Genomic DNA, 15,911 nt, shown 5'->3' on the forward strand with positions numbered 1-15,911 from the left:
ACTGTTCTCACAATAGTGAATAAGTCTCACGAGATCTGATGGTTTTATAAGGGGAAACCCCTTTTGCTTGGTCCTCAATCTCTCTTGTCTGCCACCAGGTAAGATGTGCCTTTTGCCTTCCACTGTGATTGTGAGTCCTCCCTAGTTGTGTGGAACTGTGAGTCCATTAAACCTCTTTTTCTTTTATAAATTACCCAGTCTTGGATATGTCTTTATCAGCAGTGTGAAAACGGACTAATATACATTACCAGCTCTTTCTTCTGCTTTTTCTTGGGAATCTCACCTTTTCCAGTCTCAGTCCCTGTGGTCTGGGTGGAACACCTACATTCCTAGCTCTAAGGGCAGGCACATGGCTAGGGTGTGCCCAGTCTGCATATTCCCACCCGTTGGCCACTGTGATTGGTTCGGCAATAGGGATCTGACCTAATCAGAGCCAATGAAACCCAGCTCTGGGACTTTTATTGGAACTTCTGGGAAAATAAGTTTTGTCATTCTAACAAGAACTTGGGCCTGCTGGGGGCCAAAGTGCTACCACAAGTGCAGAAGCTGCCTGAGAATGACACCAACCCAGAAGGACACCCAGGTCAGAGATGGAGGAAGATTCTGACAACCTCACTTTAATCCTGAATCCAGCCATGCCTGTGGCCAGCATTATTTTTCAGTTACATAAGGCAATGAATTCTCTTTTTCGATTAAGCAGTTTGAGTGGGTTTGTCATTTGCAAACACAAATCCTGACTAATAGATCCCATCTGTAATTGAGGATAAAACGTTCCAACCTCAGAGCTGTTTTTAGGAATAAATGACTTTGGAACAGGTGCAATGGCTCATGCCTGTAATCCCAGCCCTTTGGGAGGCCAAGGTGGGTGGATTGCTTGAGGCCAGGAGTTTGAGACCAGCCTGGGCAACATGGCAAAACCCTTTCTCTACAGAAAATACAAAAATTAGCTAGGCGTGGTTGCATGCCCCTGTAGTTGCAGCTACTCAGGAGGTGGAGCTGGGAGGATTGTTTGAGTCCAGCAGGTTGAGGCTGCAGTGAGTTGTAATCATGCCACTGCACTCTGGCCTGGGCAATAAAGAAAGATCCTGTCTCAAAAAAAAAATAAAATAAAATAAATGACTTGGTTCATCACACTCAGTAAACAGTGGTTGTTATTAGCTACTATGAAGAAGGTGAAAGAGGTCAGGTATGGCGGCTCACACCTGTAATCCCAGCACTTTGGGAGGCTGAGGCAGGCAGATCGCTTGAGGTCAGGAGTTTGAGACCAGCCTGGCCAACATGGTGAAACCCCATCTCTACTAAAAATACAAAAATTAGCCAGGCATGGTGGCAGGCACCTGTAATCCCAGCTACTCAGGAGGCTGAGGCAGGAGAATCACTTGAACCCAGGAGATGGCAGTGAGCCAAGATCACACCACTGCACTCCAGCCTTGGTGGTGGTGGTGGGTGACAGAGCAAGACTTCATCTCAAAAAAAAAAAAAGAAGATGAAAGAGGGACCCACCATGGCCCCCTAGACACTGTGCACAGCTGCCCTGGCATGGAAAGGGGGCAGGTAGCGGGGCCACGCACCTGCTTTGGGGGCTTGTGCCGATTATACTCCTCCCCCCAGAGCTTGGCCTCCATCTGTAGACGCACGTCCTCAAAGTACACATCCCGGTCTACCGGCTCTATGTAGCGCTTCGCCACGTAGTTGGAGGCTCCCTTCCACTGCTGGGCGTGCAGGAAGTTGGAGAGCTTCTTCCTGTGGGGAGAGGCAGCAGGGGGCCTACCTGGGTACTCTGGGGTTCACCAGGGATACAGCCCTGGTCCTCAGGACAGCAAGACCTTGTCTGACCTGGATGGGTGGCTGGCGGCAGGAACAAAATGCAGGAGCTAGGAAGGACTTCCCCACCCCTCTGCATCTTCAAAGAGTTGGGACGGGGGGATTAAAGGTCACTGTTAAAGGTCTCCTATCCCATTTCCCTTGACCTCCCAACACCAGGACAGAGGTGAGTGGGGTGCTCCCTATTCCTCCTGAGCCCATCTTCACAGCCAGGCCCAACGTGCGGCCCGAGGGAGACCAGATGGAGAGGAACCTGGGCTACAAGAAGGCATAGGGGACCCTGGCTCCATTCCTTGGCTGCAAATGTCCCAATGCCTCAGCTCTGAGGAGCCTGGGGGGACTCTGGGCAGGGCCCCAAGAGTCAGGCTGAGTCACTTACGTCCGGAAGCACTCCCTCATTGCTCCTCGGCCGAAGGGCTGAAAGACACCACATAGAGTGTTATCAGTCCCCATGCCCCACCCAAAAGGGACCCTAAGACAGGAGGTGCTCCCCTTGCATGGCACCCATCAAAGGGGTGCCCTGGGCCTCTTCTCAATCCTGAAATTTCCGGGGATCTCCCTCCTATGTCTCAGCACCAGAGTCATAGAGGCCTTCCAACCCAGAGGCTGCCGAGATGACAAGGACCCCCCATTCCTCCATCCCAGCTGAGGGGAAGAACCCACGGGGGCAGGATGTTGGGGGAGGGACAGTGCATCACAGAGGACATTTTCACAGCCCGGACTTTAGAAGAAAAAAAGTGGAGACAACCTACGTGTCCAGCAACAACATACTGGAAAAACCAACCAGGTCGATTCCTTCAATGAAATACCATGCAGCAACGAAAACCAACGCAACATGTTGACCAAAAGAACACCTGCAGCGCCAGGAGCAGTGGCTTATGCCTGTAATCCCAGAATTTTGGGAGGCTGAGGTAGGAGGATCACTTGAGGCCAGGAGTTCAAGACCAGCCTGGGCAACATAGCAAGACCTCCCTCTCTACAAAAATTTTAAGGCTGGGCACAGTGGCTCATGCCTGTAATCCCAGCACTTTGGGAGGCCGAGGTGGGTGGATCACCTGAGGTTGGGAGTTCGAGGCCAGCCTGACCAATATGGAGAAACCCCGTCTCTACTAAAAATACAAAAATTGGCCGGGTGTGGTGGTGCATGCCTGTAATCCTAGCTACTTGGGAGGCTGAGGCAGGAGAATTGCTTGAACCCTGGAGGCAGAGGTTGCAGTGAGCCAAGATCACACCACTGCACTCCAGCCTGGGCAACAAGAGCAAAACTCTGTTTCCACAAAAAAAAAAAAAAAAAAAAAAATTAAAAATTGACTGGGTATGACGGTGCACACCTGTAGTCCCAGCTACTCAGGAGGCTGAGGTGGGAGAATTGCTTGAGCCCTGGAGTTCAAGGCTGCAGTGAGCCAAGATCATGCACCACTATACCCCAGCCTGGGCAGCAGAGCAAGACCCCATCTCCAAAAAAGAATACTTGTTTTACGCTCCCACTTATTTGAAATAAAAAAAAAATAGGCAAAAGTAATCTAGGGTGATAGGATTCAGAGTGGTGCTTACCCTGTGGGTATGGGGGGAGTGACTGAGAGGGGCTTGGGCAGGCTGGTTGCCTTCCGTTTGTTGATATGGGCTGCTGGTAAGGCAGTGTGCTCATTTTGTGACAACTCAGTGAGCTGTACACTTTTCTGTGTTTCTGTGTATATTGTATATTACACTAAAACAAAGCTTCACAAAGCAATCCTAACCTCAATATGCAGGAAATACTCTATTTTCTAGTCTTTTATCTTTTTTTTCCTTCAAAAGGTTGGCTGTGGCCTGGTGTGGTGGCTCATGCCTATAATCCCAGCACTTTGGGAGGCCGAGGCAGGAGGATCATTTGAGCCCAGGAGTTTGAGACCAGCCTGGGCAGCATAGTGAAACCCACGTCTCTATGAAAAAATTAAAAAATTAAAAAATTAGCCAGGCGTGGTGGTGTGTACTTGTGGTCCCAGCTACTGGGGAGGCTAAGGTTGGAGGATGGCTTGAGCCCAGAAGGTCAAGGCTGCAGTGACCTGTGATCGTGCCACTGTGCTTCTGGGTAATAGAGACCCGGCCTCAAAAAAAAAAAAAAAAAAAAAAAATGCTGGTTGCAACCAATAAATAAATAATAACATAGAATCCCCCGAAGTTACAAAAATTAAACAAAGTGGGAGTGGGAGAGAGGGGCGCACAGACCAAAGTCAGCTGCAGAAACTTTTTGCTCAGCCCAAGGCCCTGCTCACCTGAGATGCCATCTTGATCAGAACTTCATCATCCAGCCATTCCCCGGTGACAGCGTTGTACCTGCAGAGACCCACCCACCCCAGGGCACAGTGTCCATCACACGGTCCTGTTTCTCACTGGCTAAAGGCCAAAGACCCTTCTGGGCTCCCCATGGGCCTCAGAACCAACCCACTCTCCACCTTGGCTCACAGCCCACCCAACCTTCTGGGTTGGGTTGGAAACACTGTCCCTCCTTCCCAAGTCCCAACACACCGGTCTCCGATCCTTTCCTCAAACCCACTGCTCCCTCTCTACCATGTCCCCCATTTCCATATCCCCAGCTCTCACTGCTGTGCTGCTTACTGGCTTGTTCTGCATCTGGGGCCCCCAATGGACTGTAACCCCACAAAAGCAGACCCATGTCTGTCTTGGTCATCCAGGACCTGGTGTGTATGGATGCTTAATAAATACACATACCCGGGCCCGGTGGCTCACGCCTGTATTCCCAGCACTTTGGGAGACTGGGGCAAGTGGATCACAAGGTTAGGAGTTCGAGACCAGCCTGACCAACATGGTGAAACTGCATCTCTACTAAAAATACAGTTAGCCAAGCGTGGTGGCGCATGCCTGTAATCCCAGCTACTCAGGAGGCTGAGGCAGGAGAATCGCTTGAACCCAGGAAGCAGAGGTTGCAGTGAGCCGAGATCGTGCCATTGCACTCCAGCCTGGGTGACAGAGTGAGATTCTGTCTCAATAAATAAAAAATAAAAATAAAAATAAATACACAAGGTGGATGAATGACTGAATAAATAATATCCTGATCATAACTGGTCTCTGTAATGAATGGCATGGCCCAGGGAGGGAAGGTGGTGGTGGTGCCCTCAATCTTGCCAGGCAGCTGGGCACACAGTGGTGGGTAAGGGTTCCATCTCTGAGTCTAGACAGGAGAAGGGTTGTAGGTGTAGGGGTAGAAAGGAGTGATCTCTTTCCTCCCCATCATAAGGGTCATGGACAACAGCCCAGTTTTATGTGACATGGAAGCCTTCAGAATGAATACTCAAAGATACAGAGGAACTGATCCGATTTTATGCTGAGGTTCAGTGAAGCAGGGATGGCGTGGAGCAATGTGATTGGGCAAAAAGGAAATGAGCTAATGGTAACAGACTGAGTGGGCCAGCAAGGCTTGTTCTGATTCTTCTTGGCCGCTCTGTTACAGCATTTGCTTCTCTTGGGTATGGGGTAGGACTCCTTTGGAATGAGGATCTCATTCCATAATCTATTTATGGTCAGCTATTGCACAGAAAGTTCGTGTAAGGTTAGAGAATTTTTTAAAATTTTGACACAGAATCTCCCCGTCAGCCAGGCTGGAGTACAGTGGAGCAATCTTGGCTCACCGCAAACTCCGCTTCTTGGTTCAAGCAATTCTCCTGCTTCAAGCCTTCCGAGTAGCTGGGATTACAGACGTGCCTGCCACCATACCCGGCTAATTTTTTTTTTTTTGTATTTTTGTAGAGAAGGGGTTTCACCATGTTGGCCAGGCTGATCTTGAACTCCTGGCCTCAAGTGATCCACCAGCCTTGGTCTCCCAAAGTGCTGGGATTATAGGCGTGAGCCACTGCACCTGGCCTAGAGTAATATTTTTAAGTTTTATGGCTGGCTTTGGGGAAAAGGGGTTCTAGTTTCTATGGCCGGTAGTGGGGAAAGGCAATTCTTGTTTTTTTTTTTTTTGAGATGGAGTCTCACTCTGTTGCCCAGGCTGCAGCTCAGTGGGGCAAACTCAGCTCACTGCAACCTGTCTCCTGGGTTCAAGCAATTCTCCTGCCTCAGCCTCCCGAGTAGCTGGGATTACAGGCGCGTGCCACCATGCAAGACTAATTTTTGTATTTTTAGTAGAGACAGGGTTTCACCATATTAGCCAGGCTGGTCTCAAACTCCTGATCTCGTGATCCGCCCACCTCAGCCTCCCAAAGTGTTGGGATTACAGGCGTGAGCCATCGCGCCCGGCCAATTCTAGTTTCTATGGCTTCTTAAGGGAACAATGAGGGGTGAGAGACAGGAGGGCAGGAGAAGGTCAAAGAAAGGCTGTTTCTGAAGCCTTCACTTTGGGGTATCATTTTCTGAGCCCCAATACCAGGTTGTGTGATGGTAAATATACATTTTGTTTTAGACTCCATTTCCTGGCATGCAACTCTGAAAGTCCTTGGAATCTCCAAAGTGATGTCTTTTTTTTTTTTGAGACTGAGTCTCACTCTGTCACCCAGGCTGGAGTGTAGTGGCGCGATCTCAGCTCACTGCAACCTCTGTCTCCCAGGGTTCAAGCAAGTCTCCTGCCTCAGCCTCCTAAGTAGCTGGGATTACAGCCACCCACCACCACGCCTGGCTAAATTTTTGTATTTTTAGAAGAGACGGGTTTCACCATGTTGGTCAGGCTGGTCTCGAACTCCTGACCTTAAGTGATCCGCTCACCTCGGCCTCCCAAAGTGCTGGGATTACAGGCATGAGCCACCATGCCCAGTCTTCTTCTGTACCCTTTGTAACATCCTTTATAATAAACCAGTAAATATGAGTGTTTCCCTGAGTTCTGTGAGCTGCTCCAGCAAGTTAATCAAACTCAAGGAGGGGGGGGTCATGGGAACCCTGATTTATAGCTCATCAGAAGCACAGGTGAAACCACTTGTGGCTTGCGATCAGCAGTGAAAGTCGGGGACGGTCTTGGAGGACTGAGCCTTCGACCTGTGGAATCTGATGCTATCTCCAGGTAGATGGTGTCAGAGTCGAATTGCATCATAGGATACCCAATTCAAAACTCCTCTAATTCCTTCCATTAGAGGAAGAGAAATAGAGGCACATCTGCTGGTATCCACTGCAGATTTGACTGCTTGCTTGTGGGCAGGGAGAAACCCCCACACATTTTGAGCTCAGAGAAGCATTCTGTGTTGTGAGGATACAGTAGGTGAAATTAAGTGTGCTTTTGCCACAGATAGGTGCATACCTAAGGCAGACGGAGCTTGGAGAGGGTTCCGGGAACATTTTCATCTCTCCTTTCCCAGAGTAAATCAGCCCCTGGGCCTGGCCAGGCCTCATACAAGTTTGCCTGGTGGAAATCTCCTCAGCTCAATGGATTCCTAAAGTTTGAAACCTCCCTCCGGGCTGAGGTGTTCTTAGCTCTAGTTGGAGGCTTCCCTTGGCGCACCTCTCAGCCAGGGCAGACTCCAGAACACCCCACCCTTGGTGAGAACAGGTTTCCCACAGTCTGACGCCTCCACCAGGAAAAACAAGCAGAGGCCTGGCAGGTTAACCTCCCCTAGGCTCAGAGGGAGGAAAACGCTCCAGAACTGCATAGTTGGCACCGGCCCGGGGCAAGTACAGTTGACTCTTGAATGACATGGGTTTGAAGTGCATGGGTCTACTTATAAGTGGACTTTCTTCAATCAATATATTGGAAAATGTTTTAGAGATTTGCAACAATTTTACTTTATTTTTGAGATGGAGTGTTACTCTGATGCCCAGGCTGGAGTGCAGCAGTGCTATATCAGCTCACTGCAACCTCCACTTCCCAGGTTCAAGTGATTCTCCTGCCTCAGCCTCCTGAGCAGCTGGGATTACAGGCGCCAGCCACCACGCTTGGCTACGGCTAATTTTTGTATTTTTAGTAGAGATGGGGTTTCACCATGTTGGCCAGGCTGGTCTTGAACTCCTGACCTCAAGTGATCTGCCCATCTCAGCCTCCCAAAGTGCTGGGGTTACAGGTGAGAGCCACCGCACCCGGCCGGAGATCTGCAACAATTTAAAAAAACTAGCTCAGTCTAGCCTGTCTAATAGGTACCTTGTGAGAACCACGGGAAGGATTCAGTGAGGCAATGCACCGGGCCTTAAGCACGCATTAGCACTCCAATATTAGCTGCTGTTATGATTACTCCCTTCCCCTGACCCCCAAGAGTACTTAGGCCTCACTGATTGGGAGCAGAAGCTGGACGTGTAGCCCCCAGGACTCTTCGAGACCCCGCACAAGCTGCTGACCTGTGTCGAGTAGCACGCTCGGTGGCAATGTCTTCTAGGTGGAACTCAGCCCAGGGGTCGGGCATGTGCTTGGCCTTCTCGATTGCGTGCTTCCAGGCTTCCTGTGGAAGGCAAAGGGGAAGGTAGGAACATCAGGCCCAGGTCAGGGACTTTGGGGACAGTGCAGACTCTTCCTGCCCTGTTAATTCCTCTGGAGAGGCAGACAGTATCAGGACAGAGAGAGACTCCTGTCTAGTAGCCTTTCGGGCTTCTCTGCACTCACAGGCACAGCCTCCCTGTCGGCAGACATGGCACATCTTAACTACACAACACTTGGAATCAATGAGTTGAGAATGAAAATAGGGTACCATTCCCCCATTCAGGTTGGCAAACATTTCATTATATATATATATACACACACACACAAAATATATATTATATAGAATATATATACATACACACACTATATATATAGAGAGAGAGAGAGACAGAGAAAATAACATATATATATAGAAACAGAGTCTCACTCTGTCACCCAGGCTGGAGTGCAGTGGCGTGATCTTGGCTCACTGCAACCTCCACCTCCCGGGTTCAAGCGGTTCTCATGCCTCAGCTTCCCAAGTAGCTGGGATTATAGGCACGCACCACCACACCTGGCTACCTTTTGCATTTTTGGATAGAGATAAGGTTTCACCATGTTGGCCAGACTGGTCTCAAACTCCTGACCTCAAGTGATCCCTGCACCTTGCCCTCCCAAAGTGCTGAAATTACAGGCATGAGCCACTGTGCCTGGACTTTTTTTTTTTTTTTTTTTGAGACAGGGTCTTATTCTGTCACCCAGGCTGGAGTGCAGTGGTGCAATCTCGGCTCGCTGCAACCTCTGCCTCCCGGATTCAAGCAATTCTCCCACCTCAGCCTCCTGAATAGCTAGACTTACAGGTGCACACCACTACACCTGGCTAATTTTTGTACTTTTTGGTAGAGACGGGGCTTCATCATGTTGGCCAGGCTGGTGTCAAACTCCTGACCTCAAGTGATCCACCCACCTCGGCCTCCCAAAGTGCTGGGATTACAGCAGGTTGGCAATTATTTTAATGAGATGAAACATTTTAGCTCGTGCAGGCCTGGGTATCAGGGAATGGGTATCCTCACACACCATCAGGGGGTATAAAACTTTTCTAGGCTGGGTGCAGTGGCTCATGCCTGTAATCCCAGCATTTTGGGAGGCCGAGGCAGGTGGATTACCTGAGGTCAGGAGTTTGAGACCAGCCTGGCCAACATGGTGAAACCTTGTCTCTACTAAAAACACAAAAATTAGCTGGGCATGGTGGCGCATGCTTGTAATCCCAGCTACTTAGGAGGCTGAGGGAGGAGAATTGCTTGAACCCAGGAGGCAGAGGTTGTAGTGAGCCAAGATTGCACCATTGCACTCTAGCTTGGGTGACAGAGGGAGACCCTGTCTCAGAAAAAAAAAAAAAAAAAAAAAGGCTGCATCTCTGGTGAAAATTCTTGACCCTACCAGACCCAATGATCTCTTTTTATAATAAATATTGTATAACATCCCATTTTACTGGCCTATATGTAATTTGCAGATAACATACATTTCTAAGCTCAGAGCATATTAGAACCATGCCAAAGATATGTTGCCTTTAAATTTTTTTTTTTTTTTTTAAGAGACAGGGTCTCACCTTGTACCCAGGCCAGAGTGAAGTGGCATGATCATGGCTCAGGTGATCCTCTCACCTCAGCCTCCTGAATAGCTGGGACTCCAGGCTGAGCCACCATACCCGGTTAATGTTTTAATTATCTGTAGAGATAGGGTCTCACCATATTGCCCAGGCTGGTCTTGAACTTCTGGCCACAAGCGATCCTCCCACCTCAGCCTCCCAAAGGATATGCTGCCTTTACACATAACATACGGTTTAACTCTGGCCTCAGATAATTATGAAACGATTCCTATGAGCTGTGCCAAGGTCTTGTGGGATGCAGGAAAATTCATCATGCAGAATAGCCCTGTTTCAGGGTTGCTGGCATTCCCGGCCTTCCTTAACTCTATGCCAGCAGTGCCCACCACTCCATCATTGTGATGACCCAAAAGAACTCCCAAATCTATCAAAACCTATTGAGAGTGGTCGGGCATGTTGGCTCACGCCTGTAATCCCAGCACTTTGGGAGGCCAAAGCGGATGAATCATCCGAAGTCAGATCAGGTCATTTCAGGATGGTGAAATCCCATCTCTACTTTAAAAAAACAAAAAACAAAAAAAAAAAAGGTGGGTGCATGCTTGTAATCCCAGCTACTCAGGAGGCTGAGGCAGGAGAATCGCTTGAACCGGGAGGCAGAGGTTGCAGTGAGCAGAGATCAGGCCACTGCACGCCAGCCTGGGTGACAGAGCGAGACTCTGTCTCAAAAATAAAAATTAAAAAAAAAAAAGAGTCCAGCTTCCCAAGGACTCAGCCCAAACAGGGCTTCACCTCATCCCCAGCCTGAGCCCCTCACTGGGTCCTGCTCAAAATAGAAGCAGCTCAGGCAGGGGAGCTGGGCCTTCCAATACACACACACACAGCCCAGGCCTCTCACTCTCTCTAGGGCTTTCTTTTGTTTTTGGGTTTTTGCTTTGTTTTGTTTTTTAAATAGGGACAAGGTCTCTCTCTGTTGTCCAGGCTACGTGGCAATTGTGTAATCATAGCTCCCTGCAACCTCAAAATTCCTGGGCTCAAGCGATCCTATTCAGCCTCTTGAGTAGCTGGGACTACACTTACGTGCCACCATGCCCAGCTAATTTTTTAATTTTGATTTTGATTTTGCAGAGATGGGGTCGCACTATGTTTGTTGCCCAGGCTGGTCTCGAACTCCTGGCCTCAAGTGATCCTCCTGCCTCAACCTCCCAAGGCACTAGGATTACAGACATGAGCTGCTGCGCCTAGGCTGCTGGGGCTTTTTTACTGCTGCAAAGTTCAAAAAATAAAGCCTGTAATTCTTTTCTTCTATTTTGGTAGCTAATTTAGGCTTAATTTAAAAACTGGAAAATACAGAAGACGAAGAAAAGTCAAATCCACCACATACCATTCACTGGAGCAATAGTCAATGCTGTGGACTAATCCTTTTCCAGATCTTCTATATGCTGTTTTGTTTTGTTTTGTTGTTTTTTTTTTTTCCTCCCCAGACAGAGTCTCCCTCTGTCACCCAGGCTGGAGTGCAGTGGTGTGATCTTGGCTCACTGCAACCTCCTGGGTTCAGGCAATTCTCCTGCCTCAGCCTTCTGAGTAGCTAGGATTACAGGCGTGAGCCACCATGCTTGGCTAATTTTTGTATTTTTAGTAGATATAGGGTTTCACTATGTTGGCCAGGCTAGTTTTGAATTTCTAACCTCAGGTGATCCACCCGCCTTGGCCTTCCAAAGTGCTGGGATTACAGGCATAAGCCACCGTGCCCAGCCTACATGTATTTTTTAATAAGATTGGTATCATACTGTAAAATATAATTTACCTCCTTTCAGGAGAGTGGGTCAATGGGACTTTGTGCTTTATTTAGCGATCTTGATTTTCTTTTTTCTGATTCCAAAGTATGATCTACATCACATAAAAACTGCAAGCACTATAGAACTCTGAATTAGAAAGCGGAAGTCCTCCCTAATCCACTTCCTCTGAAAACCACAGTTGACAGTTGATGTAGACATTCTGCAAAATTTTTTCCTATGTCTCTGTGAACACCAACATGTACTTAAGAGCAATTTAGGCCGGGCGTGGTGGCTCACACCTGTAATTCCAGCACTTTGGGAGGCTGAGGAGGGCAGATCACGAGATCAGGAGTTTGATACCAGCCTGGCCAACATGGTAAAGCTCTGTCACTACTAAAAATACAAAAATTAGCTGGGCATGGTGGCACGAGCCTGTAATCCTAGCTGCTTGGGAGGCTGAGGCAGGAGAATCGCTTGAACCCAGGAGGTGGAGGTTGCAGTGAGCCCAGGTCGCATAACTGCACTCCAGCCTGGGCAACACAGTGAGATTCCATCTCAATAAATAAATAAATAAATATAAAAATAAAAAGAAAGAGCAATTGGACCACACCACATGTTCTGTTGTGCATCTGACTTTTCTTAATGCAAGATCTTGGACATCTTTCCATGTCATATGTGCAGACGGGCTGAGTGACCTCCTTTCATTCCAGAACGGCCAGATACACAATTATATGAATGTACCTTAAGGTATTTGTCTAACCTCCAGTTGAATAATGTTTGGATTCTCTCCAACATTTCCTAGTACAAACAGTGCTGAAGTGAACATCTTCCTATCCAAATCTCTGTGCGCATGTGCAAGATCTCAGAAGGACATATTTTTTGGGAAATGTAACTGCTGGATCTCATTTAAAATCTATAAATGACTGAGTTCTCCGCCAAAAAATTTATCCTAAGTTATACTCCAAGAAGCAGTATACAAATCACTAAAATTTTTTTGGCACAGGCAAGTACATCGGATAACTATAAAATTCACAAGTTATTTGCATCCTGCTTTAATAGTTGCATAATAATTTACTGTAGAACTTTATTCTTATTGACTTAATTATTCACCTGTTGCTCTCCACTGTTAGGCTTCAAGCTTATCACTGATTGTACTCTGTTGTAAATAACTCCACAGCAGACATGTGTACGTCTAAAACATTTTTCTGAATTTCGGTTCCTGTTCTTTTTTTTTTTTTTTTTTAGATGCAGTCTGGCTCTGTCACCAGGCTGGAGTGAGGTGGCGTGATCTCGGCTCACTGCAACCTCTGCCTCCTGGGTTCAAGCGCTTCTTCCGCCTCAGCCTCCTGAGTAGCTGGGACTACAGGCGCGTGTCACCACGCCCAGCTACTACTAAAAATACTTTGTATTTTTAGTAGAGACAGGGTTTCATCATGTTGGCCAGATGGTCTCAATCTCTTGACCTTGTGATCCGCCTGCCTTGGCCTCCCAAAGTGCTGGGATTACAGGCATGAGCCACCGCACCGAGCCCCTGTACTTTTTTCTTGAAGAGACAGGGTCTTGCTCTGTCACTCAGGCTGGAGTGCAGTGGCGTGATCATAGCTCACTGCAGCCTCAAACTCCTGGGTTCAAATGATCCTCCTGCTTCAGCTTCCCGAATAGCTGGGATGACAGGCGTGTGCCACCATGCCTAATTTTTTAAATTTCTGTACAGACGGGACCTCGATATGTTGCCCAGGCTGTTCTCAAACGTCTGGGCTCAAGTGATCCTCCTGCCTTGACTTTCCAAAGTGCTGGGATTACAGGCATGAACCACCACGACCAGCCCAATCCCTGTATCTTAAAGCACCACAGTCTCGGCTCATATTCCAGCTGCTACAAATGGCAGGGACAGCCTTTGACCTCCACCTGTCAGGAGAGCCTGCAGTGTTGAGAACTCAAGCGTGTCTGTACAGGTGCCCTGTTCTCTGTCTGCAACACACAGTTCTCTGACACTGCCTCTCTCAAACGACTCTGCCACTCCCTAAGCCACTGACAGGGGCCGTCCCCATTCAGTGAAGATTAGCAACAGAAATTACCTCCTGGCTGGATGCCGTGGCACCAACCACAAAACAGGGAGGAAAGTACTGCAGAATTAGAGGGTGTGGTATTTCATAGGATCAAAATTACCTTCTTTTTCCAAACCCAGAGTCATGCCAAACCTTATTGGCAACAGGTGGGATTAATGCAACTGGTTTTTGTTTGTTTGTTTTTAATAAGGACAGTATAAAAAGTCCTGTACTAACATTCATGTCCCTGATTCCAGCTCACCACTGACTGGCTATGGGAACCTCCATTTCCTTGTTTACAAACAAGGATGAAAGTTTTGGCTGCTGGTGGTCCACTTTTTTGTGGCCCCTGCAACCAGGGTAGACACACGCCCACCAGAAAGAGTGGCTCACTGGGGTAGCAGTGCTCATTATGGGTGACCCCTGCCTGAGCTGGAAATCACCAGTAATACGTTACCATCAGGAGGGGAATGGAAGCAGGTACTGCCACCTTTGAGAGCCACCTGGCAGTGGCTATGAACCTTCTTCTGCACCGACTTCTGACCCAGCGATTCCTATCACCTACCTAGGTGTGCCCAGGTAAGCTGGTCCAAGGATAATCAGTGCTTTTTTTTTCAAGACTGGGTATTACTCTGTTGCCCAGGCTGAAGTGCAGTGGTGGGATCATAGCTTACTGAAGCCTCCAACTCCTGAGCTCAAGGAATCCTCTCAATTCAACCTCTCGGGTAGCTGGGACTATGGGTGCTCACCATCATGTCCAGCTAATTACAAAAATTGTGTGTGTAGAGATGAAGGTCTATGTTGTCCAGGGTGATCTTGAACTCCGGCCCCAAGGTCAGCACTTTACAATGCTATAATGATCAGGCAGTAGGAACAAACTGCCTATCTGTAGGGGCATGATTACATACACTTGTTCTACTGAAAATGAGATGCTAACATGGGTGATTTCTTTTTTCTTTTCTTTTTCTTTTTTTTTTTTTTGAGACATGGTCTCGCTGTGTCGCCCAGGCTGGAGTATAGTGGTGCGATCTTGGCTCACTGCAACCTCGGTCTCCCGGGTTCAAACAATTCTGTCTCAGCCTCCCAAGTAGCTGGGATTACAGGTGCGCGCCACCACACCTGACTATTTTTTGTATCTTTAGTAGAGATCGGGTTTCACCATATTGGTCAGGTTGGTCTTGAACTCCTGGCCTCAGGTGATCCACTCGCCTTGGCCTCCCAAAGTGCTGAGATTATAAGCGTGAGCCACCACACCCAGCCAGGGCAATTTCTAAGACCTATTGTTTAGGGGGAAAAAAAGCAAGTTGCAGAACAATACAAACACTGTGATACCACCTACTGGTGGAGGAAACCCACAAATCAATACCATGGATTTTCTAAGGATGTGTGTGTCTGTAGACATATACACAAATGTATACTTATCTGCAAATGCATAAAAAGAGGTCTGAAAAGTAATTTATATGAAACTAATATAATGCTTATCTCGGAATAGAAAGGGATAAGAAGTTGCTCAAGGAGACCTTAGTTTATCTATGTTGTTTGCATTCTTTTTACAATGAGAATGTATTTAGGTATTGTATGTGTAAATCAAAGTTAAGAAACTAAATTACTGGGTTAGACGATTTTTCTTTTTTTTTTTTTTTGAGACAGGGTTTCATTCTGTCACCCAGCCTGCAGTGCTGTAGTGCAATCGTGGCTCACTGAAACCTCAACCTCCACCTCAGCCTCTCGGGTATCTGGGCCTACAGGCACATGCCACCATACCTGGCTAATTTTTTGTATTTTTGTAGAGACAGGGTTTCACCATGTTGCCCACGCTGGTCTCAAACTCCTGGGCTCAAGTGATCCACCTGTCTTGGCCTCCCAAAATGCTAGGATTACAGACATGAGCCACTGTTCCTGGCCAGGTTAGATGATTCTTAAGGCCATGCCAGCTCTAATATCCTCTAGTTCTAAGGATTCCGGAACTCAGTTGTTGAGTAGGTTAATTAATCTTACATAGAACAGCCGTGGGCTGGACGTGGTGGCTCATGCCTGTAATCCTAGCACTTTGGGAGGCCAACGCAGGCAGAGCACTTGAGGCCAGGAGTTTGAGACCAGTCTGGTGAACATGGTGAAACCTCCTCTCTACAAAAAATACAAAATTTAGGTGGGCGTGGCGGTGCATTCCTGTGCTCCCAGCTACTCAGGAGGCTGAGGCAGGAGAATCGCTTGAACTCAGGTGGTGGAGGTTGTAGTGAGCTGAGGTTGCAGTGAGCTGAGATTGCACCGCTGCACTACAGCCTGGGTGACAGAGCAAGACTCTGTCTCAAAAAAAAAAAAAAAAAAAAAAAAAAAAAAAAAAA

The 15,911-nt window shown here is 47.9% G+C and overlaps 1 protein-coding gene across 1 annotated transcript in view; it reads right to left on the minus strand.

The window, feature by feature from the left end:
* The window catches only part of EEF2K (eukaryotic elongation factor 2 kinase), an 85,088-nt gene that overhangs the window by 33,724 nt on the left and 35,453 nt on the right, over positions 1-15,911 (minus strand). Inside the window, exons 3-6 of the mRNA XM_025371195.1 lie at positions 8,080-8,180; positions 4,080-4,140; positions 2,204-2,241; positions 1,572-1,743 (exon numbers count right to left, since the gene is read on the minus strand). Of these exons, the coding sequence (XP_025226980.1) occupies positions 1,572-1,743; positions 2,204-2,241; positions 4,080-4,140; positions 8,080-8,180 (372 nt within the window). The remainder of the gene's footprint in view (positions 1-1,571; positions 1,744-2,203; positions 2,242-4,079; positions 4,141-8,079; positions 8,181-15,911) is intronic.

This window comes from Theropithecus gelada, chromosome 20 (assembly GCF_003255815.1).
Source record: "Theropithecus gelada isolate Dixy chromosome 20, Tgel_1.0, whole genome shotgun sequence".
Classification (NCBI taxonomy): Eukaryota; Metazoa; Chordata; class Mammalia; order Primates; family Cercopithecidae; genus Theropithecus; species Theropithecus gelada.